The sequence below is a fragment of the Girardinichthys multiradiatus genome, chromosome 12, assembly GCF_021462225.1.
Source record: "Girardinichthys multiradiatus isolate DD_20200921_A chromosome 12, DD_fGirMul_XY1, whole genome shotgun sequence".
Taxonomy (NCBI): Eukaryota; Metazoa; Chordata; class Actinopteri; order Cyprinodontiformes; family Goodeidae; genus Girardinichthys; species Girardinichthys multiradiatus.
Window position 1 is genome coordinate 33,192,664 of NC_061805.1, and position 24,172 is coordinate 33,216,835.

Below are 24,172 nucleotides of genomic sequence, written 5' to 3' on the forward strand. Positions count from 1 at the left end.
ATCTAAACCAAAGCAATAAGAGCAGCAGTTCAAGTGAAACAGACCTATGTAGGGATATAAGATTACCTGAATGTGGATCTGTTCACAATATGGGTAGCAATAGATTGAGCAAAGGGCAAAATTATACTTTTTAGTCATGTGTTCTGTAATATTTAGCATTAGAGCAACTTCAGCTTGAAATAATCAATACCTGATGATTAAAAGAAAATATGGATGTTTTTAAACATAGTGAGAATAAAGGCAGATTGAAAATAGATGATCTAACTCCCAATTATTGTGATAGAATAAAAGAACATGAAAACATTTGATCAAGAACCATTAAAGAGATATGGTAATCATAATCCAAACACTTAAAGGCGATACTTATTAACATACATTTTCTTTATATCAGGTAGCATCCATCTATGGCAGATTACAATTGTCCAGATATAGAAAAAATACAGACATAAAGAAGTTACTCAGTAAATTAAACACAATGCCAAATGACACATGACTATAGTGAAAAATGAACCTCCACTCCAATGTTGTTCTGGCACAAAAAGCTGCTTTGTAGCCAAGTGAGGACAAAACAAATAGTCACAATCTCAGCAACAAAAACACAATATACTACAATTTGGCAATCCCAAAACAGTCATCAAACATTAATAAAATATTGCAAAATGAGTGTTTAACTGTAGGTTGTTTTGAGTGTACTTTCAAGTACTTTATTTCCTTCCTGTTGGAGCAATTTGAATCTCCTGGCAGAGGAGATTTCCATGCAGAGGCTATATGGGGACAAAAACTGGAAGGGTGATACAAAACCCAATAGACTGAAAGTTTATGCCAAAACTAATAAGTCAATATCTACTTTTAGCTAATTTAATTGGGTTTTTATGGATTTTATGGAGTTTATTATGGACTTCTGAAGATTGCTCAAATAAGAGTTGAAGAGCTGGAGGATTTGGAGATGGATTTGTATTTGTTTTCTGAGCGCAAAATGAATTATTGAAACTGTAGTGCACCCTTATGACCAAAGGGTGGCGGTAATCACCGCCAAACCACAGAGAAGGAGAAAAAGAAGAAGATGAACTGCTTCCTCCTCATGTCAATATGGCGATGTAGGTGTTCGGTCCACGTTGGTTTGTTGACATTTTTTAAACACCTTTATACCTACGGTTTTAGTGGATTTACAGCCACATATACCTACGGTTTTAGTGGATTTACAGCCACAACAACCATGTCAAGACTGATCGTTAAAAACCTCCCGAATGGGGTAAGTAAGAATGGGCTCTGGTAAATTTAGCTAAAAACATTAGCTACAGATAATCTGAAGATGGTTTCTTGTGTTCAGATGAAAGAGGAGAGGTTCAGGTCGATGTTTGCTTCCTTTGGCACCGTGACAGACTGCTCACTGAAGTTCACCAAAGAGGGAAAGTTCAGAAAGTTTGGCTTTGTGGGCTTCAAATCCGAGGAGGATGCGAGCAGAGCGCTAACACATTTCAACAAGAGCTTTGTGGACACATCCAGAGTAACGGTGGGATTTCTATCAACCCCAAAACGCAGATCATTATTTTAACTGTTGATTCGTCCAATCATGATGTTCGTCTGCGTTTAGGTGGAGATGTGTAAAGCGTTTGGAGATCCCACTAAAGGAAAAGCCTGGAGTAAACACTCTCAGAGAACAGAGCAGGAAAAACTCTCTGCTGCTGCTCCCAAAGACACCAAAAAGGTAGGAGGGAAATCGCTATTACACCTATAGACATCATTTGTTAATTCAGCAACTGTTGGTGCATCTCAGTAAATCAGAATATAATTGAAAAGTTAATTTATTTCAGCAATTCAGTCAGAAAGTGAATCTTACATTTTACATGGATTCATTATTTCCAGATAAGTGTTTATTTCAGCTGATGTTGATGATTGTGGTTCACAGCCAATGAAAACCCAAAATTCAGTTTCATAAAATGTCATTATTAAAAAGTAATACCCAACCGTGTTAATGGAAAGTTGAGTGTAAGGAAAAAGTGTGGTAGAAAAGGGAGCACGTGCAACAAGGATAGCCGCAGCCTTGATGGGATTGTGAAGCATTGCACATTTAAATGTTTGTAGGAGATTGACCAGGTAATGACTGCAGCTGGATACAGAGCTTCAAGAGTCACCTCACACAGACACATCCAGCACATGGACTACAGCTGTCACAATCCTAGTGTTGAACCAGAGATGTCAAAAGTGTCTTATCTGGACTAAGGAGAACGGGGCTGGGCTATTTTTAGATAAAAGTAAAGTTTGCATTTCATTTGGAAAAAAAGTGGAGAGGCACTGAATCTGTGTTGCTTGGGCTCCAGTTTGACGTTTCCACAGTCTTTGATGATTTAAGGTGCCATTTCATCTGCTGCTGTTGGTCCACTGTGTTTTATCAAATCCAAAGCCAACGCAGCTGTCTAGAAGGAAATGTAGAGCATTTCATGTTTCCATCTGCAGACAAGCTTTATGGAGATCCCTGGAGTTTTCATTTTCCAGCAGAACTTGGCACCTGCCCACTTTGCCAAAGGTACCAAAAGCTGGTTCAATGACCATGGTGTTACTATGCAAACAGTCTGTAAACGGGCCTGACATTAATCCCACAGAGAATCAATGGAGAGGTGTCAGGAGACGCAAGTGCCATATTAAAACAACCTTGGCTTCCTGAACCACACAGTAGATCCACACACACTGCATTGCTGCAACAGTTCATGTTGAAAAATTTCAGACCCAGTCCTGAGAGCATATACTGTGCATTGAATTGACATTTCTGAATTAAAAATCCATTTTTTTAGTGTGTCTTATGTAATATTCAAATCTTCTGACAAATAGAATTTTGAGTTTTTATGAACTAAATGCCACTATCATCAAAATTGACAAAATTTAAATACAACAAGCGTCCTCTTTAAAGAAAAAAAAAAGTTACGGATCTTTCAGAGAGGAAATTGTGTTAAACCAGCAGAAAACAAAGGGACATGATCTGATTTATGTATCAAACAATTCAAAGAATTTACTAAACTCAAAACAAAGAGCATCGATTTTTGTGGGAATTTTCAGATTTGATGCATTTAATTTGATGCCAGTCGATCAATTGGTGCAACCCTAATCTGAGAAAATGTAGTCAGAAGCAACATTTTTCACATTTTTTAAGTAAACTGTACTGTATGGTTTTTTTTTATTTGTTTGTGTTTAAATTCAGAAAAAGACGGGAAAAAAGGAAACAAGCAGTGTACTGGGAACTGTGAGTAAAACAAAACTGCTTACAAATATAAAGAAGTATTAAAAATACTATGAAATGCAAATTTTTAGGCTACTTTTAGGTCAAGATTTTAGATTTCTTTAAATTTTAGATTTTAGGTCAACACTTATTAGTAATGGCTTTTCTGTTGCTTTTTGAATAATTATTTTAATGTTCACTTCCTTGTCCTGTGTCAGCTGGAGGAGGAAGATGGATTTATTGAGTTTCTGTCAGTGCATCAGAACCGCAGCCAGGCTCAGACCTGGGCTAATGACATGGCTCAGCATCCGACTGACCCTGGTAGCATACAAAAAGAGAAGAAGAAAAAGAAGCCAGCCTCTGATGATTACCTCAACTTTGACTCAGATCAGTCAGAAGATGAAAAGGAAATGGAGGATGGTGATGATGATGATGATAAAGATGAAGGTTGGTGGTTTTTTCGTATCCTTCTGTTATATGGAAGCGAATTTCCTAAAAATGCTGCATGTTTCACAATTAAAACTGTATCAAGTTTAAGTAGAATTTGAACATATTGGTGTTTTTAGTTGCCTCTAAAGAAGCCATGAAGTCTAGCCTGTCAGATATGGACTACCTGCGCTCCAAGGTGGCACAAGTTATGGAGGAGAGTGATGAAGAGAATGAAGCCAATGAAGAGAAAGGTGATGGTCCCGTTCCGCATGGAGACAGTGCCTATGAGAGCGGTGAACGAGAAAACATCTCAAAGTCTAAACCTATCTCTGGAAATAGGAAACAGAGTGTCAAACAGGAGGTATAAGTTGGTAAAACTGCACATTAAATATTAAATATAATCATTTGGTTGTAAGTTTTTGTTTACGCGGCGTCTCTGTGTTCAGACGGAGCCGACGACAGAGTTCACTGTGAAGCTGAGAGGAGTCCCGTTTAATGTGAAAGAGGTGAGTTAAGCCTCATCACTGAGGATGTTCTGTTTCAGTAACATGCTGTGTTTGTTAAACCTTTTTAAAATAAAATTCTTTTAGCAACAAATCCGAGAGTTCATGACTCCGCTGAGGCCTGCAGCAATCAGGATCGGGAGGAATGAAAGTGGAAACAGAACAGGTGTGTTGCTGAAAGTATGAAGATAAAATGTTTGCACCATTTACCTATCTATGGTCTCAGTTTAAACAATTTAAAGGTCAATATGTTAAAACAAGCTACATGTGACTGCTTTAGGGTATGTGTATGTGGACGTGCACTCTGAAGAGGAGGTGGAGAAGGCTCTGAAGAAGAATAAAGACTACATAGGTAAAAAAAATAAATCAATAACTTAATGAAGAATATAAAATAATTTAGAACTAATAAGATCACATTGATCACTTTTTATTGCTTTTATAGGAACAGGTGGTATTGGATGCTCCTGAGAGTTTTATTAAAGACATAAAAAACAGGTTCCTGCTATTTAGAAGTCATGTATCGAAGAGATACATGACATAATTATCTGTACAGTGAAATGACTAATTTTAAAATCTTTTGAGACCTCTCTAAGCCCCTAACATTGCTCATTAACTGCTGCAATGTTCTTTCTGAAGGCCTGAGACAGTTCTGCTTGTTTTCCAGGGGGTCGTTACATCGAAGTCTTCCGTGTTGATTCTTCAGGAGCGAAAAGCAAGAGGAACAAAAACGACAAAGAAATTGACAGAACCTTCGCCAGGAAGCTGAAGGAGGATGAGGAAGAGGAAGATGTTTCAGAGTCTGGTCGACTCTTCATCAGAAACCTTCCTTACACCTGCACTGAAGAAGAAATCGAAGAGCTTTTTAGTAAATACGGTGAGTTAAAGAACCAGTAGTGAACATGCAGTTTTTTAGTTGTGCCTACAAAAATATTTTGTCTCCCGCAGATGTTTTATTATTCTTCGTACTTCACAGGCCCTTTATCGGAGATGCTCTTCCCTATTGACAATCTGACCAAGAAACCTAAAGGATTTGCTTTTGTTACCTACATGATACCAGAAAATGCTGTGGTAGCTCTCACAAAGTTGGATGGACATATATTCCAGGTATTTATTTCTCATTCTTTAAAAATGTACAGGACTTCCATCACCTAAAAGGGTATATAACCTATTTTTTACCCTTTTTTACTGTTCAGTTGTGTTAAGACTTGTAACTCAACGGTAACAATCACTACCGTGTGTAAGCATGAAACAGAACATAAGCACAAGACAGCAGAGGAAACAACTGAAAGTTGCAGACGAGTGATTATGTTATGCACAGAACATTGGACTCGAGCATCAATGCATGAAACAGTGTCCCCAAAAGAGGAAAATGGTGAATGTAGAGTCTTCAACTTGAATGTGAGATCATAAGGTGAAGATTTATATGGGAAATTATTCAGTGAGCAAAAGGATGTCAGGTTAAATGAGAATTCACTCTGATGGAAACAGTGGCCATGTAAAACATAGTGGCAGTGAATGGAAGTAGCTGAAAGTCTCACTTTTCAAAACATAATCAGTCAGTGTTTTAATTGTGAGGGTTAAACTGAACTACTTCAAGCTAATCCAAAACATGTGATGATTGCCAGGAATTCAGTTGGTTCAGGCATGATGGGAAAAAAAGAAACTTTTTTTCTGAGAAACTTTATTCTCACAAACAACACCCTCGATTGCCTTCACTGTCTGCTGGTTCACTAGAGCTGTATGGCGTACCATAAACTGTTGTTTTCACTCCTCAGCTTTAGGTTGTTGCTTGTCATGTTTCCATCTGTTTTTGGTGTGTAGGGAGAAATCCAAAAACTCCATCCATTAGTAATTTTTTTTCTTTACAACTACAAATAGTGGGCTGCATGGTGGCGCAGTTGGTGGCACTGTTACCTTGCAGCAAGAAGGTCCTGGGTTTGATTCCCGTCCGGGGGTCTTTCTGCATGGAGTTTGCATGTTCTCCCGGTGCATGCGTGGGTTCTCACCGGGTACTCCGGCTTCCTCCTACAGTCCACAGACATGCCAGTTAGGTTAATTGGTCACTCTAAATTGCCCTTAGGTGTATGAATGAGTGTGTGCGTGGTTGTTTGTGTGTTGCCCTGTGATGGACTGGCGACCTGTCCAGGGTGTACCCCACCTCTCACCCATAGACTGCTGGAGATAGGCACCAGCTTCCCCGCGACCCACTATGGAATAAGCGGTAGAAAATGACTGACTGACTACAAATAGTCACATATATTTTGAGTGTGGCTCCAAAAGTAGTTTTTTTTTAATAAGGTGTATTTTAAAATATCTTTATGGTGACATTTGCTCTTTAAAAATATTTTGCAGGGGGCTCTCAGTTCATCATAACTGAGTAGCAGCTCAGGCTGACAGGGTGCGTTATTTTTTTCTTGTGATTTTAGGGTAGAATGCTTCATGTTCTTGCCTCCACTGTGAAGAAGGAAATATCTGAGACTTCAGAATCTGGTGGTCCTGGCTCTTCATCATATAAACGACAGAAAGATGCTAAAAATAAAGCTTCAAGTTCTAGGTATGCATAACACGATAAAAGACCTTCCATTTCTGGGTGGTGTTGCTGTTTTAAATTGCACACTAATTTTCTTTGTCTTTCCAGCACACACAACTGGAACACGTTGTTTTTGGGTACAAGTGCAGTGGCCGATGCCATTGCTGAGAAATATAACACTACAAAAAGCCACGTCTTAGACCATGTGAGTGACCCTACATCTGGGGCTTTATGCTGAATTATTTTATTATTTTTTTGAGGATGAGCAAAACTAATTAAGTAAACATTCTCTGTATTATCTTCCAAAGGAGTCAAAAGGAAGCGTTGCTGTGAGGATGGCTCTAGGAGAAACTCAGATTGTCCAGGAGACTCGACAATTCCTGCTGGACAACAGTGTTTGTCTAGACTCCTTTAGTCAAGTAATTGGGAGGAAAAAATTTGAGATTCTGTATGCATAATCCATTCATATGTGTAAACATCTAGTTATATTTGTACAGGCAGCAGCAGCGAGGAGTACGACTGTGATCCTGGTTAAAAACCTCCCTGTGGGAGTGACAACAACGGAGCTTGAAGAACTTTTCTCGCCTCACGGCTCTTTGGGTCGAGTCCTGCTGCCGCCTACAGGACTCACCGCCATCATCGAGTTCCTGGAGCCAACCGAAGCCAAGCGAGCCTTCACAAGGCTGGCTTACAGCAAGGTGTGTGAGACCTTTCATCCACAGCGCCTTGCAAAAGTCCTTATATGTCTTAAACATTGTCATATTTTTTACAACTTCAAACGTCTCTGTATTTCATTGATTTAGGATGATAGACCAAAAGAAAATTGTGCATAGTTGTGAAGTAAAAAGAAGAGAACAAATGATTTTCAATTTTTTTATAAATGCACAGCTAAAAAGTGTGGCAAACCTTTGTATTCAGCCCCCACTTGCACCTCTTTTTGGGTATATTTCCACTAGCTTTGCACATCTAGAGCCTGAAAATTTCCCCGAATCTTTGGAACATAGTTCAGCTTGAACTACTTTGAATGGATAGCATATTTGAACAAGAATTTTAAGTCTTGCAACTGTTTTGCAATTGTATACAAGCTTGGCGATTATTCTAACATGATTATAGTTAAACCATTCTGTTGTATCTCCGCTGGTATGTTTAAGGTTGTTCTGTGTGATGGTGAACCTCTGCTCTGGTCTTAAATCTTTTGCAGCCAACAATAACTTTATTTTTTTCCAATCTGCCACATGGCCTAGATTTGTGGTAGACATAAGTAATAGTTGCCTTGTTAACAGATTTTCCACCTGAGCTGTAGATCTCCCCAGGTCCTCCAGAGTCACTATGGGCCTCTTGGCTGCTTCTTTTCCTTTTTTTCCCCCAAAGACCTCTAAAGCCTTCAAAGAACAGCTGTGTTTACAATGAGATTAAGTTACACACAGGTAGACTCTATTTACATATGCCCCTTTTTCACAGGCTCTACTTTGGCAGGCTCCGCCTCAGCCCGTTTCCATTACTGGCTTTCTTGGTACCTGTTCGTAATCAGGCCCCATTGGGGTTGAAATGTGTTGTGAACAGACTGCTGTTAAATGAGGGGACATGAGCGTTGTCAGCAGTATGTCGGCGGCATGAGAAAGTGTTCATCAAGATTGTAGAGAGAATGACAAGCCATTGATTGTACAGCACATCGCAGTGTGAGGAGAAGCTCAAAAAAACTCAAGAGCGACTACAAAAATATTAAGGACCACAATGGCCGAAGCAGGTCAAACTTAAAGCTGTGGCGGCGGTTTGTAATCACTGTTGCAGGACATGGTGTGCGATGGTGAGAGTTTATTTTACTTTGCATGTTTGTACTTGAAACTTATCCCATGTTTGGTAGGCTCACACGAATCATAAGACAGTAAGGGTTAATGGCAGCACAGTGGTGACGGCTGGAGGTGGAGTTTCATGCCATAACTCCAGCTGTCAGTGAGCCAATGGAAACACAACAGGTTTCATGTGAAGCAGAGCAAGACCAAGCAGAGTTTAGGCGTGTGGTCCTGGAACCGTGAATGGAAAAGAGGCATATTCAGGTTACTTCTGGAGGCAGTTGGTTGCACTGGATTTTCTTTAGGGGTATCAGAGTAAATTCTGCAGAATTAAAAAACATTTTGTGCTTGGAATTTTTCACAATGATGTGCTACTTTATGTCACAAAGAAAATTTAGATAAAATACATTAATATTTGTGGGGGTTTTTTCCTTAAACTCTAGTTCCATCATGTCCCACTGTATTTGGAGTGGGCCCCTGTTGGAGTGTTCACACCCTCCAAACCAGAAACAGGTAAAATCACCTACACACTGGACAGCCTTTATGTTTGTATTATAACACTGTATTGTTTCCTGGACATTATTTTAGAATACATATTGGGTCTGCCTAACCAAATACTTCCAAAATAATCTAATATCAGATAAAAAAGAGCCAGTGAAGGAAGAGAGCAAGACAGAGGATGAGCAAGAAGAGGAAGAAGAAGAAGAAACTGTACCTGGTTCTACACTTTTCATTAAGAATCTAAATTTCAACACAACAGAAGAAAAACTACAGGAGGTAAGTCACCTCTCACACCTCTGCTATGTCTAGTGACATGTACAGTAACAAACCAGTATATAAGATGCTGTTTTCTTTATTTACTGCAGGTCTTCTCCAAAAGTGGAAAGGTCAGGTCTTGCAGCATTTCCAAGAAGAAAGATAAATCAGGTATTTCACATTATTACTTGAATCCTATTTTGATAAAGGACTGGCAGTTCATCTAAGAGCTATGTTCGTATGAACTTCATTTTTCTTTTATCTATAAATATTTGAGTTGATTTGTATGCTTCAACTACAACAGTGATCCTGCCTGTGAGGTCCCCATCCCACTAATTGGTCAACAAAGATAACAAAGATTTTAAATGTCTGTTTGAGTGTGAAACATGGTAAATGGTTACAAATATAAATACTTATAAATTTATGTTAAAACTGACTGAGGTTAAATAACGCTAAGCTACAGGAAGTTCTGTTCAGAGCCTTGGTAGTCCTCTGTCTCCGTTATTCCTTCCACTTTGTGTAATGGAGTAGCATACAGCAGGATGCTTCCACTGAAATGCTTGAAAATAGGTACAGTGTTATTTAAAAGCCTTGTTGTGGCATTCTAGCTAATTATGACATATGCTGCTGTTGGCATAACAGATCATGCTAGTTACGTTTTGAATAAATACTATTAGTAGCATTTTAAATAATGCTAGCATATTAACACATGGTAGCATTTTGCCCATCTTGACTTATTAGATAACATTGGCCATTGATAGGTAACATGCTAACATTGCATTTTAGCTGATAAAAGCAATTTGGAAACAATTTGCACCTTTGCAGATTTTTATTTATTGTTAGCAACGTGCTAACAGTAGCTTGTAGCTATCACTATTTTATTAGCTAATGTGACCACAATACTTGTACTTGTACTCGTCGTCTTCCGCTTATCCGGAACCGGGTCACGGGGGCAGCAGACTCAGCAGAGACACCCAGACGTCCCTCTCCCCAGACACCTCCTCCAGCTCCTCCGGGTGGGACGTGCCTGGAACACCTCCCGAGGAAGGCATCCAGGAGGCATCCGGTATAGATGCCCGAGCCACCTCAACTGGCTCCTTTAGATGTGGAGGAGCAGCGGCTCTACTCCGAGCCCCTCCCGGATGGCCGAGCTCCTCACCCTATCTCTAAGGGAGTGCCCGGCCACCCTACGGAGGAAGCTCATTTCAGCCGCTTGTATCCGGGATCTTGTTCTTTCGGTCATGACCCAAAGTTCATGGCCATAGGTGAGGGTAGGAACGTAGACCGACCGGTAAATCGAAAATTTAGCTTTTCGGCTCAGCTCTCTCTTCACCACAACGGACCGGCACAGCGCCCCCATTACTGCGGCAGCCGCACCGATCCGTCTGTCGATCTCCCGCTCCATTCTTCCCTCACTTGTGAACAAGACCCCGAGATACTTAAACTCCTCCACTTGAGGCAGGAACTCCCCTCCAACCTGAAGAGGACAAGCCATCCTTTTCCTGTCGAGAACCATGGCCTCGGACTTGGAGGAGCTGATCCTCATCCCAGCCACTTCACACTCTGCTGCGAACTGCCCCAGCGCATGATGTAGGTCTTGGCTAGAGGGGGCCATCAGGACCACGTCATCTGCAAAAAGAAGAGACGAAATCCTCTGGTCCCCAAACCAGACCCCCGCCGGCCCTTTGCTGCGCCTAGAAATCCTGTCCATAAAAGTTATGAACAGGACCGATGACAAAGGGCAGCCCTGCCGGAGTCCAACATGCACTGGGAACAGGTCCGACTTAGTGCCGGCAATGCGGACCAAACTCCTGCTCCACTTGTACAGAGATCGGATGGCCCCTAATAAAGGGCCCCCGACTCCATACTCCTGGAGCACCCCCCACAGGGCTTCACGAGGGACACAGTCGAATGCCTTCTCCAGGTCCACAAAACACATGTGAACCGGTTGGGCAAACTCCCATGAACTCTCGAGTACCCTGTAGAGGGTATAGAGCTGGTCCAGTGTTCCACGGCCGGGACGAAAACCACACTGCTCCTCCTGAAGCCGGGGTTCGACTATTGGCCGGACTCTCCTCTCCAATACCCTGGTGTAGGCCTTACCAGGGAGGCTGAGGAGTGTGATCCCTCTGTAGTTGGAACACACCCTCCGGTCCCCCTTCTTATGAAGGGGGAACACCACCCCAGTCTGTCAGTACAGAGGCACTGTCCCCGACCGCCACGCAATGTTGAAGAGGTGTGTCAACCATGACAGCCCCACAGCATCCAGAGATTTGAGGTACTCAGGGCAGATCTCATCCACCCCCGAAGCCCTGCCACTGGGTGATGAAAGAGTCCAACCCCGAGTCCCCGGCTTCTGTTTCCACCAGGGAATGCGTGATGGCAGGATTGAGGAGATCCTCAAAGTACTCCTTCCACCGCCCGATAATGTCCCCAGTTGAGGTCAGCAGCCTCCCACCCCCACTATAAACAGTGTTGGCGAAGCACTGCTTCCCCCTCCTGAGGCGGCGGACAGTTTGCCAGAATCGCTTCTAGGCCAACCAGTAGTCCTTCTCCATGGCCTCACCAAACTCCTCCCAGGCCCGAGTTTTTGCCTCTGCCACCGCTCGGGCCGCGGCACACTCGGCCTCACGGTACCCGTCACCCACCTCAGGAGTCCCACAAGCCAACCACAGCCGATAGGACTCCTTCTTCAGCTTGACAGCGTCCCTTACTGCCGGTGTCCACCACCGGGTTCGGGGATTGCTGCCGCGACAGGCACCGCAGACCTTACAGCCGCAGCTACGGGCAGCAGCATCGACAATAGATGTGGAGAACATGGTCCACTCGGACTCTATGTCTCCAACATCCCTCAGAATCTGGTCAAAGCTCTCCCGGAGGTGGGAGTTGAATATATCCCTGGCCGAGGGCTCCGCCAGGCATTCCCAGCAGACCCTCACTATGCGCTTGGGCCTGCCAAGTCTGTCCGGCTTTCTCCTCCTCCAGCGGATCCATCTCACCACCAGGTGGTGATCAGTGGACATCTCAGCCCCTCTCTTCACCCAAGTGTCCAAAACATGCAGCCGAAGGTCTGATGATACGACAACAAAGTCGATCATTGACCTCCTGCCTAGGGTATCCTGGTGCCAAGTGCACTGATGGACACCCTTATGTTTGAACATGGTGTTCATTATGGACAATCTGTGACTAGCACAGAAGTCCAATAACAAAACACCACTCGGATTCAGATCGGGGAGGCCATTCCTCCCAATCACGCCTCTCCAGGTGTCACTGTCGTTTCCCATGTTGGCATTGAAGTCCCCCAGCAGAACAATAGAGTCCCTGGGAGGGGCACTATCCAGCACCCCTGACAGGGACGCCAAGAAGGCCAGGTACTCCGCACTACCGCTCGGCCCGTAGGCCGAAACGACAGTCAGAGACCTGTCCCCAACCTGAGGGCACAGGGATGCGACCCTCTCATCCACCGGGGTAAACCCCAAGACGAGACGGCTGAGCTGGGGGGCAACAAGCAAACCCACACCAGCCCGCCGCCTCTCCCCGTGGGCCACTCCAGTAGAAGAGAGTCCAGCCCCTCTCAAGGAGATGGGTTCCAGAGCCCACGCTGTGCGTGGAGGTGAGCCCGACTATTTCGAGTCGATATCTCTCGACCTCCTGCACCAGCTCAGGCTCCTTCCCCCCCAGCGAGGTGACATTCCAAGTCCCTAGAGCCAGCCTAAGCATCCGGGGATCGGGCCGCCGAGGTCTCCACCTTCGTCCGCCGCCCAATCCTCTTTGCACCGGTCCCTCAAGGTTCCCCCTGCAGGTGGTGGGCCCAATGGGGGATGGCCTCGCCTCTCTCGTTCGGGCTTGGCCTGGCCGGGTTCCGCGAGGAGCAACCCAGCCACCAGGCGCTCTCCGACGAGTCCCGACCCCAGGCCTGGCTCCAGGGTGGGACCCCGGCTCCGCCGTACCGGGCGACGTCACGTGCCTAGATATAATCGTCATCATGAGGGGTTCTTGAACCGCTCTTTGTCTGACCCGTCACCCAGAGCCTGTTTGCCATGGGAGACCCTACCAGGGGCATTTAAGCCCCAGACAACATAGCCTCTAGGATCATTCGAGCACTCAAACCCCTCCACCACGTTAAGGTAGCGGTTCAAGGAGGGGCCTAAATTTAATTTAATGTTTGCCATTTGATTGCAAATATGCTAATGCTAGCATGATGCTGTTTTGAGCATTTGGAAAATGCTAACATTGTCATTGTTTAAGTGTCAAAAAGTTTGGTTACAGACACCTGATAGGCTTTAAAGATCAAAGCAGTTGTGGTTTAGGCCCAATTCAGTAATTATGGGACTGGGCAGTACTCATTGCCTGTGTTTACAAGTGGGAGGCACCATTAGAATATGTGCAGGAGTTTTCTGGTTTTATTATTCTGCATGTTTTTTGTGTTTTTGAACATTTTTGGCAGAAAAAAAGGGGAAACCTTTCAGAAAAATTTGCTTAAAATTATAAAACCAAAATATTTTATTTAACATAGATCAATTTTTATTGGTTTATCTAATTTTGTGATTTTCAAAAAAATAAAAAGTAGTTAATTTATTGTTTCTAGTTGTTGATTTTTTTTTTAATGTTAGCAATTTTTAAAACAACTTAAATACACAGTCCTTTTTACATGTTCTAAGTCTAGTATTGTAATTTGTCATTGTGTACGATAATTTATCTATTTCTTTGATTTTTCAATGCTCTTATCCTCCGTGAAATCTTTTTTGGACTTGCAGGTAACCTGTTGTCCATGGGTTACGGTTTTCTCCAATATCAGACAGCAGAGGCTGCACAGAAGGCTCTGAGGCAACTGCAGGTAGCCACGCCACGTTCTCAGTGAAGCGCTTCCACTTATCAACTCCACACCCTGAATTTAGAATAATGTGTGTGCTCTCTCTCCTCTAACACTGCTACAGCACTGTATGGTGGATGATCACCAGTTAGAGGTGAAGATTTCTGAAAGAGCCACAAGGTAAGTTGTGTATTCCATTTGGTAATACAGGCAAAAAAAGTTAACTTTTGCATAACAATAAATTCCTAAAGTCACTGTTTACTCAGTCCTTTCCCATCTGTGTGCAGGACTGCTGAGGTGTCGCACAAAAAGAAGCAAGCTGAGAAGAAGCAGACAGGCTCCAAGATCCTTGTGCGCAATGTTCCTTTCCAAGCCACTGTCAGGGAAATTCGAGAACTCTTTTGGTACCACTCGCACATCCCTCACTGCCCAATTTATTTACTGTGCTTGTCCTGTTTGAAGGTTTTGACAACGATTGTTTGCCTCATATTTTCAGTACATTTGGGGAGCTGAAAACGGTCCGTCTTCCAAAGAAAGCAGCTGGTTCAGGGAATCACCGGGGCTTTGCCTTTGTTGATTTCCTTACAAAACAGGATGCCAAGGTTTATTTTTCTTAATCTATAATATACATTCTCAGATGCAAAATTCAGTGATTTAAATTATATATTTGCTTAAGTATAGCAAACATATTATAAATTGTCTTATTTTCTTTTGTTTGCAGAAAGCCTTTGCTGCACTCTGCCACAGCACCCATCTGTATGGAAGACGTCTTGTGCTGGAATGGGCTGATGCCGAGGATACAGTGGAGACACTGAGACAGAAAACAGCCCAACATTTTCATGGTGATCTACCAAAGAAGAGACGAAAGGCAGATGTTATGGAAGGGATACTAGAGTCAATGGAAACTGATGGAGGTGTTGAAGACTGAGGTCAACCAAATTCTGATCAGAGGAGATTTGAACTGTGAATAATAGCAGATCTGACTAGAGAATAACTTATATTTGATGATCTTGCAGTGATTTTTACAAAGATAAAATCTTGACTGTGACTGTATTAAGTTTTTATCTAAGATAGTCTACATAAATATTTACATGCTGAATAATGTCTCGTGTAGTTTATTTCTTACCAACGGAGGTCGGTGATATATCAGTTGCAGTCAAGTCGACTTGTTTAATAGAATGACAGGAACCCATATTTTTAGTTTTCCAGTACAATAGACTTTTGTTTTATCGCTTCTATTGTTCCAGCATTTTACAGCTAGTTCTATCATTTTCTCACTGTTTTACCTCATTTTATAATTTTTTTCGTTTATTCATTCTAATTTTTGCATCCATTATTTCAGCCTGTGTTGTTTGGTTCTCTAATTCATAATTCTTTTGTTTTATCTTTTGTTCTGTTTTATCTTTCTTTTATATCACCAGTTTTTCTCAATCGTTTTATCATTTATTGTAGCCTCATTTTTATTCTGTAGTTTTAGTGTTAATTCTTCTCATTTTATTTGACTATTGTTTTATTTGTTCTACTAAATCATTTGCTTTATTTATTTATTTCCTATTCTATTGGAAAATGAAACGGTATAATTTGTGGCACCAGTGGTCTTTGTTTACAGTTAGTTGGGCAGAGAGAACAGGGGAATAAAAGACGGGCTTTTATTTTGAAACGGAAACGTTGTGGTAAAGTCACGTGACGACGGTCGCTCTGTGTCATATGACTTTCTGACAGCAACATGGCGTCGATGAATAACAAGATGTTTGTCCCTAAAATTCCGCCACAGATTTTAAGCTTGTTTGGGATTTTATTCGGCTTGTGTTGTTCGTCCGTCGGAAGTGAAATCCAAACGGCCATTATAGACAGGCAAAGCGGGCAGCTGTCTATCGTCGAAGGTTTTCACAAAGATTTTGTTGCCTGGGCAAACTTCACAGACAACATCAAAACATCAGGGTGAGTTCAAACATACATGTCAATTTAGGCAAAAGTCGGCGAACGTTTAAAATAAATTTTAAATAAAACTTTTATGCGATGAAGTAAATTTGTTTTGATTTAAACGTTTTTGTATTAAATGCGGTGGAAATATAAACATAAGCTGACTGAAACTGGACCAAAGATTTCCATAACGTTTGAAACAGACATTTTCTTTATAGCATCTGTGAAATGTTTGGACTCTTAACGCTAAGTTCAAGCCTAAATGCAGTAACTGATTAGAATGGTACATATAGAATTAATTGAATCAATCTATTTTATTCTGAAAAAATTATGCTTGACAAACCTTATTTACTTCTAGTAAAAACCTTCTCTACAACAGACCTATAATTTCCTTGTATCATTTAAAACAATTTCAAACTAGTTCTTGTGAAGAAAGATATTAAGAAGGATGGATTTATTGATTGTCAAACAAACTCATACCTTTGAACTATTCATGCACAAAAAGCCTGAAAGCTCATAAATCCAAGGGCTCAAGTACTTTTTTATCTACAGGTAACATATTAGAAATAAAAAATCACAAAATTTGGAAATACCGCCAAAGGCAAGAAGCAAGAAGTTGAGAAGACTGGTATTTTGTACTGGAAGATCCTTAAGAGTAGCATGTATTTCTTATGAGGTGGTCACGAAGGCATGATTAGCATACACACAGACATTTCACTGCCCTTTTTAAATTTATATTTCCATTCATTCTGCTATGCTCTCATGTCAGTTGGTCCTTTTTGGAGATCACTACCAGCAGTCGGTACAATGACAGCATCCAAGCTTATGCTGCTGGAGCAGTTGAGGCTGCAGTTACATCTGGGGTAAGCTTGGCCCTCTTTCTGACCAAAGATCAGATGTTTCTCTTTAGGTTTTTCTTTACTTAAGGATTTTGTATACAGGTCCTTCTCAAAATATTAGCATATTGTGATAAAGTTCATTATTCTCCATAATGTCATGATGAAAATGTAACATTCATATATTTTAGATTCATTGCACACTAACTGAAATATTTCAGGTCTTTTATTGTCTTAATACGGATGATTGTGGCATACAGCTCATGAAAACCCAAAATTCCTATCTCACAAAATTAGCATATTTCATCCGACCAATAAAAGAAAAGTGTTTTTAATACAAAAAACGTCAACCTTCAAATAATCATGTACAGTTATGCACTCAATACTTGGTCGGGAATCCTTTGGCAGAAATGACTGCTTCAATGCGGCGTGGCATGGAGGCAATCAGCCTGTGGCACTGCTGAGGTCTTATGGAGGCCCAGGATGCTTCGATAGCGGCCTTTAGCTCATCCAGAGTGTTGGGTCTTGAGTCTCTCAACGTTCTCTTCACAATATCCCACAGATTCTCTATGGGGTTCAGGTCAGGAGAGTTGACAGGCCAATTGAGCACAGTGATACCATGGTCAGTAAACCATTTACCAGTGGTTTTGGCACTGTGAGCAAGTGCCAGGTTGTGCTGAAAAATGAAATCTTCATCTCCATAAAGCTTTTCAGCAGATGGAAGCATGAAGTGCTCCAAAATCTCCTGATAGCTAGCTGCATTGACCCTGCCCTTGATAAAACACAGTGGACCAACACCAGCAGCTGACACGGCACCCCAGATCATCACTGACTGTGGGTACTTGACACTGGACTTCTGGCATTTTGGCATTTCCTTCTCCCCAGTCTTCCTCCAGACTCTGGCACCTTGATTTCCGAATGACATGCAGAATTTGCTTTCATCCGAAAAAAGTACTTTGGACCACTGAGCAACAGTCCAGTGCTGCTTCTCTGTAGCCCAGGTCAGGCGCTTCTGCCGCTGTTTCTGGTTCAAAAGTGGCTTGACCTGGGGAATGCGGGCACCTGTAGCCCATTTCCTGCACACGCCTGTGCACGGTGGCTCTGGATGTTTCTACTCCAGACTCAGTCCACTGCTTTCGCAGGTCCCCCAAGGTCTGGAATCGGCCCTTCTCCACAATCTTCTTGAGGGTCCGGTCACCTCTTCTCGTTGTGCAGCATTTTCTGCCACACTTATTCCTTCCCACAGACTTCCCACTGAGGTGCCTTGATACAGCACTGTGGGAACAGCCTATTCGTTCAGAAATTTCTTTCTGTCTTACCCTCTTGCTTGAGGGTGTCAATAGTGGCCTTCTGGACAGCAGTCAGGTCGGCAGTCTTACCCATGATTGGGGTTTTGAGTGATGAACCAGGCTGGGAGTTTTAAAGGCCCCAGGAATCTTTTGCAGGTGTTTAGAGTTAACTCGTTGATTCAGATGATGAGGTTCATAGCTCGTTTAGAGACCCTTTTAATGATTTGCTAATTTTGTGAGATAGGAATTCTGGGTTTTCATGAGCTGTATGCCACAATCATCCGTATTAAGACAATAAAAGACCTGAAATATTTCAGTTAGTGTGCAATGAATCTAAAATATATGAATGTTAAATTTTCATCATTACATTATGGAAAATAATTAACCTTATCACAATATGCTAATATTTTGAGAAGGACCTGTATTATTGTTTCAGCTCATTTATCAACACTGGATGAATACACTGATTGGTTACTGTGGGCCCTTCTTGTCTGAACCTGTTTACTGTGAGCGCCTTAAGGCTTTTATCTCAGCCAACTTACAGTGGGTTCAGGAGCAAGTGGAGAAGCAGCCGACTTCACCGTACTGGTACCAGGTAATGAATTAACTTTTGTAACATTCCTGTTGGTGCACTTTTTTTAGAGTTCTTCCAGCATTTGTCTCTGCTCTTCAGGTGCGACTGGCACTGCTACAGCTTAAAGGTCTTGAAGATGGCTACCATGACCAGCTGGGCTTTCCTACAGAGCGCTTCTCAATCAATCCATTAGGCTTCATGTAAGCTCAACTTTAGCTTTCACTGCTCAAACCTGAGCCATGATGATAAACTGTTATCTCACATGCCCAACTGCTGCTCTTCACAACTAGATTTTTCCAAATGGGTGGAGATCTTGAAGACTTGGAGTCAGCACTGAACAAATCCAGCCAAACCCGACCCCTTGGTTCTGGTTCCTGCTCTGCACTCATTAAGCTGCTGCCGAACAATAAAGATCTGCTGGTATCACATGACACCTGGAACACTTACCAGGCCATGCTGCGCATTATGAAGAAGTACATCTTTGCCTTCAAAACCTCTCCTTTAGGTAGCTCTAAAATATGCTATTTCATTGTGGTTGTTTGATTAAATTTCAGAATGAAACTCAACCATGAATATATAAGTGTGGACTTTCAAGGGTTCTCAGTTAACTTAATAGAGTAAATGACAATATCCCAGTATATAAAACCAAAGTTTTATTCTGTGTGAATTAAATCAACATAATAGGCTATAATTTATAGGTGTTAAATGTGCTGGTTCTAAGTGTTGGACATGGCAAGGTTCCCTTTTTTTGAGGTTCAAAAGTGACACAATTCATTGTAAAAAATAATAGTTATGTTGGTGTGCAATAAATAAACTAAAAAACAAAAGTATAAAAACCTTTATTAATTTAAAGTCATATGCTGCAGCTCATAATAACATTCTTGCATCTGTGAACCATACTGATCAGTCATTGGGCCTAGAACTGCTCTGGTCAAGATAATTACGTTTACTGAGCATGTTAACCAATGAAATCACAGTTAACTGTTTCATTATGCGCTGTAATATACATGAGTTTAGCATGACTATACATTTTAATGAATGATTCTCACATTTCCTTGGCATATATTAATATAAATTGTTTGTATTTTAATTATGACCTTTATAAATATTAATTGAACAATTTATTAATTTAATACATTTTGGCATTCAATACCTACCTTCCAATCTAATGGATTTCCTTTGAAATATTTTCAAAAAGGTCTCAATCCACTTATATGATATTCTGCTAATTTTATTGCATAAAGCAAACATGTGTATTTCCCCAGATTCCAGACAGTTCATACTGTCAGCTAAATTCAAAAGCATGCGTTCTTTCAAAGAAGAATATGAAACCCCTGTGGTGTGTTTTTGTTTATTTTGTAGACAATTATGCTCTTCCTGGAGGAACTCAGGCCTTCTCATCATATCCTGGATCCATCTTTTCTGGAGATGACTTTTACATCCTCAGCAGCGGCCTGGTGAGAATTTTTCTTGGTGATAATAAAATGTATATATATATATTTATTTTGTATTTTAAATGCATCTTGTGCCCGCAGGTTACACTGGAAACCACCATTGGCAACAGCAACCCTGCTCTCTGGAAGTTTGTTCATCCGAAGGGAACAGTAATGGAATGGCTGCGAAACATTGTCGCTAATCGGTTGGCGACTACAGGCAAGGACTGGGCAGAGATTTTCAGCAAGTACAACAGTGGAACGTAAGTTTTGCAAATGGGAGAAAAGAACATTCCACTAACATTATATTCTGAATAGATGGGCTTGGTTTCTGTTGCTCATATCATAAAAACATGATTTACAATCAGTTTCAGTTCTAATTTTACCTCCAACGAGTTAACACTACTCATAAAAATATTTAATATATTAAATGCACTCAAAAATATTCCACTATTTAGTTAATTATTTCATAAATTTCATAAATTTATATTTTCTTTTATCCATACCATTAAAGCCTATGGGCAGAGCTAACAGAGGTTGTGCAGATTAAGGAATCAGATGCTAACAGTGTGAAATATGAAAGGACAGTTATTTCATGCTCCAATGTGACAATAAATCGAATAAATAAATGCTAAGTTGATTATTAATATATGTCTTCCAAATTAACTAAACATATTAATTAAGGAATTTTACATATAATCATGTATGTATTTAATAGTTTAATTTATTAATATTCTTTTTAATTTTAATAATGACTAATTTATTTATGACACTGTGGCTCTTTTGCCAGTCTATAATAGCCCAAAGATCGTGTATACTCCTTAATTACATACCATTGCTGTAAAGTTGAATTTGCATTTCAATGATAAAACAAAATACTTTTTATAAAGCTTATAAATTAAACCAATACCCTGTCATGTGAATAAAGGCTGAAAACAACTGATTATGACGTGAAGTCACATGAGACTTCAGGTCAGTTGTTTCCTCAGGCTAATCATGAGTGTTATCTGTGAAATGCTGAAGCAGTTAGCTGAAGATCAATCACACAGGCCCACAGTAAATACATGAAAATCCGTTTGATCAAAGGTCTGTGTGCATTCCAGTCTGTTTTCTGTTCATAGGTACAACAACCAGTGGATGATTGTGGATTATAACCACTTTACTCCAGGACAGGCTGACATTAAAGAGGGCCTCTTTGTTGTGTTGGAGCAGATTCCGTAGGTTTTTTTTCTCGCACATAGATCTGACTGTTTTTGAACCATTTTCAACTAATTTATTTAAAATGATCACTTTTTATTTTCCAATTCTGCAGGGGACTTATTGTTTACAGAGATAAGTCCCAGGAGCTCCTGAAGAATGGTTACTGGGCTAGTTACAACATACCGTAAGCATCCAGTTAGAAAACATTCAGCAACATCTACATGTGATTATGTATGCTGTTTTTTTCTGATTCATGTCCATACATGTTCGTCTTGTAGTTACTATGTGGAGATATTTAATGCCAGTGGCTGTAATAAGCTGGTGGAGGAGTTCGGCCCGTGGTTCTCTCTGGATCAGAATCCTCGGGCTCAGATATTCAGGAGAAACCAGACTCGTGTTACAGATTTGGACTCCATGGTGCGCCTTATGAGGTAAAGTTTGCAAACCACTAGTTTCATGCTTTCATTTGCTGGTGATTAGAATTTAACAGTATGTTTGTGTGCCTCCAGGTATAATAACTTTAAAGAAGACCCATTGTCAAAGTGTGATGGATGTGATCCACCTCAGAATGGGGAAAACGCGATCTCAGCCCGTTCGGACCTGAACCCAGCTAATGGAACATATCCATTTGGTGCCTTAAAGCAGAGATCGCATGGAGGAACAGACATGAAGGTCTCCTTTTTCTTTGTCCATGTGTTTGTGTATCAAATTATTTTGTTTGGGTGAAATGAAATGACTTGGCACCATTATTATCTGTGTTTGATTAATGTTTGTGTGTTCCCATATAGCTGACGTCCTATGAAATGTTCAAAGAGTATGGCATGTTAGCAGTCAGTGGGCCAACCTGGGACCAGTTACCACCTTTCCAGTGGAGCACTTCCCCTTATGAAGACTTGGTCCACATGGGCCACCCTGATGTGTGGGATTTCAACCCTATAAAAGTCACCTGGGCACCTTGATTGTTAAATGTGAGAACTGAGTGCATGCTCTAGTGTTATAACAAAGGGAAATAATCTTTGTCTTCGTGTGACATTAATTTTTTTTCCTGTCTTTGTGTTTTGTTAGTTAACAGACCTCTATGGCTATTGAGAGAATCGCTGAATATAATTTATGATATCACAATAATATTTTGATTATGATTACACTGTTTCATTCTTGTAATTTTTTTGATAAATGATTTTTTTTTTTGTTTAAATATTTTTTCAATAAACAATACCTTGATTTTATTTTGGTAAATGTGTGTTTTTATAGCACAAGGTTGAGTCAGTATACAGGTGGATCTTAGTCAATTCGAATCTCATTGAAAAGTTTATTTCAGCAATTAAATGTAAAAGGTGAATCTCAGTCAAACAAGCAGTGTATTTCTGTTCCTTTTGCACTATAAACCTTTATTAGAAGGTCCTGGGCTCGAATCCTGGCCTGGCTTCTTTCTGTATGGACTTTGCATGTTCTCCCTGTGGGTGCGTGGGTTCTCCACCTGCCTCCCACAGTCCAAAAATATGCATTTTAGGTCAATTGGTTTCTCTAAATCACCCCTAGGAGTAAGTGCATGTGTGGATAGTTTGTCCTGTGACTACGTTGCCATGTGATGGATTGGTGACTTGTACACCAGTTATAGACAATGAATGGATGGCTTACAGCTAATAAAAACATTACTTATTTTCATATGGTATTCTTATGAGACCAACTGTTCTCACATAATTATAATACGATATGAGACCAACTGAAACAAAATATTGTTTTTCATACAGAGTTGTCAGCCTACTGAAAAGCATGTCCATGTAGTATACAATATATGTACAGGTCCTTCTCAAAATATTAGCATATTGTGATAAAGTTTATTATTTTCCATAATGTCATGATGAAAATTTAACATTCATATATTTTAGATTCATTGCACACTAACTGAAATATTTCAGGTCTTTTATTGTCTTAATACGGATGATTTTGGCATACAGCTCATGAAAACCCAAAATTCCTATCTCACAAAATTAGCATATCATTAAAAGGGTCTCTAAACGAGCTATGAACCTAATCATCTGAATCAACGAGTTAACTCTAAACACCTGCAAAAGATTCCTGAGGCCTTTAAAACTCCCAGCCTGGTTCATCACTCAAAACCCCAATCATGGGTAAGACTGCCTACCTGACTGCTGTCCAGAAGGCCACTATTGACACCCTCAAGCAAGAGGGTAAGACACAGAAAGAAATTTCTGAACGAATAGGCTGTTCCCAGAGTGCTGTATCAAGGCACCTCAGTGGGAAGTCTGTGGGAAGGAAAAGTGTGGCAGAAAACGCTGCACAACGAGAAGAGGTGACCGGACCCTCAAGAAGATTGTGGAGAAGGGCCGATTCCAGACCTTGGGGGACCTGCGGAAGCAGTGGACTGAGTCTGGAGTAGAAACATCCAGAGCCACCGTGCACAGGCGTGTGCAGGAAATGGGCTAAAGGTGCCGCATTCCCCAGGTCAAGCCATTTTTGAACCAGAAACAGCGGCAGAAGCGCCTGACTTGGGCTACAGAGAAGCAGCACTGGACTGTTGCTCAGTGGTCCAAAGTACTTTTTTCGGATGAAAGCAAATTCTGCATGTCATTCGGAAATCAAGGTGCCAGAGTCTGGAGGAAGACTGGGGAGAAGGAAATGCCAAAATGCCAGAAGTCCAGTGTCAAGTACCCACAGTCAGTTATGGTCTGGGGTGCCGTGTCAGCTGCTGGTGTTGGTCCACTGTGTTTTATCAAGGGCAGGGTCAATGCAGCTAGCTATCAGGAGATTTTGGAGCACTGAATGCTTCCATCTGCTGAAAAGCTTTATGAAGATGGAGATTTCATTTTTCAGCACGACCTGGCACCTGCTCACAGTGCCAAAACCACTGGTAAATG

General features: G+C 41.2%; 2 protein-coding genes across 2 annotated transcripts; both read left to right on the forward strand.

Moving 5' to 3' along the window:
• The first annotated feature begins 1,065 nt into the window (after window positions 1-1,065).
• On the forward strand, window positions 1,066-15,137 carry rbm19 (RNA binding motif protein 19). Its single transcript, XM_047382374.1, has 23 exons — window positions 1,066-1,252; window positions 1,331-1,513; window positions 1,595-1,708; window positions 3,197-3,238; window positions 3,433-3,661; window positions 3,781-4,004; window positions 4,090-4,149; window positions 4,234-4,312; window positions 4,427-4,498; window positions 4,811-5,020; window positions 5,120-5,250; window positions 6,573-6,700; window positions 6,785-6,881; window positions 6,985-7,095; window positions 7,174-7,374; window positions 8,913-8,982; window positions 9,110-9,246; window positions 9,336-9,396; window positions 13,983-14,062; window positions 14,163-14,218; window positions 14,326-14,442; window positions 14,535-14,640; window positions 14,760-15,137. Exons 1-23 carry the CDS (start codon window positions 1,082-1,084, stop codon window positions 14,964-14,966), a joined length of 2,886 nt encoding a protein of 961 aa, XP_047238330.1. The 5' UTR covers window positions 1,066-1,081; the 3' UTR covers window positions 14,967-15,137.
• A 582-nt stretch (window positions 15,138-15,719) lies between these two features.
• LOC124878430 (putative phospholipase B-like 2) lies at window positions 15,720-22,519 on the forward strand. Its single transcript, XM_047382375.1, has 12 exons — window positions 15,720-15,979; window positions 16,731-16,824; window positions 18,523-18,681; window positions 18,760-18,860; window positions 18,951-19,165; window positions 20,023-20,117; window positions 20,196-20,356; window positions 21,215-21,310; window positions 21,406-21,477; window positions 21,572-21,724; window positions 21,803-21,965; window positions 22,082-22,519. The coding sequence occupies exons 1-12, from the start codon at window positions 15,765-15,767 to the stop codon at window positions 22,250-22,252; spliced, it is 1,695 nt and encodes a 564-aa protein (XP_047238331.1). The 5' UTR covers window positions 15,720-15,764; the 3' UTR covers window positions 22,253-22,519.
• Window positions 22,520-24,172: the final 1,653 nt, after the last annotated feature.

Coding starts and splice junctions, on each gene's coding strand:
- LOC124878430 (XM_047382375.1), top strand. CDS start 15,765: ATGGCGTCGATGAATAACAAGATGTTTGTCCCTAAAATTCCGCCACAG. Junction 18,682..18,759: donor CTTCACCGTACTGGTACCAG/GTAATGAATTAA, acceptor TCTGCTCTTCAG/GTGCGACTGGCACTGCTACA. Junction 21,725..21,802: donor TCCATGGTGCGCCTTATGAG/GTAAAGTTTGCA, acceptor GTGTGCCTCCAG/GTATAATAACTTTAAAGAAG.
- rbm19 (XM_047382374.1), top strand. CDS start 1,082: ATGTCAATATGGCGATGTAGGTGTTCGGTCCACGTTGGTTTGTTGACA. Junction 1,253..1,330: donor TTAAAAACCTCCCGAATGGG/GTAAGTAAGAAT, acceptor TCTTGTGTTCAG/ATGAAAGAGGAGAGGTTCAG. Junction 7,375..8,912: donor CAAGGCTGGCTTACAGCAAG/GTGTGTGAGACC, acceptor CTTAAACTCTAG/TTCCATCATGTCCCACTGTA.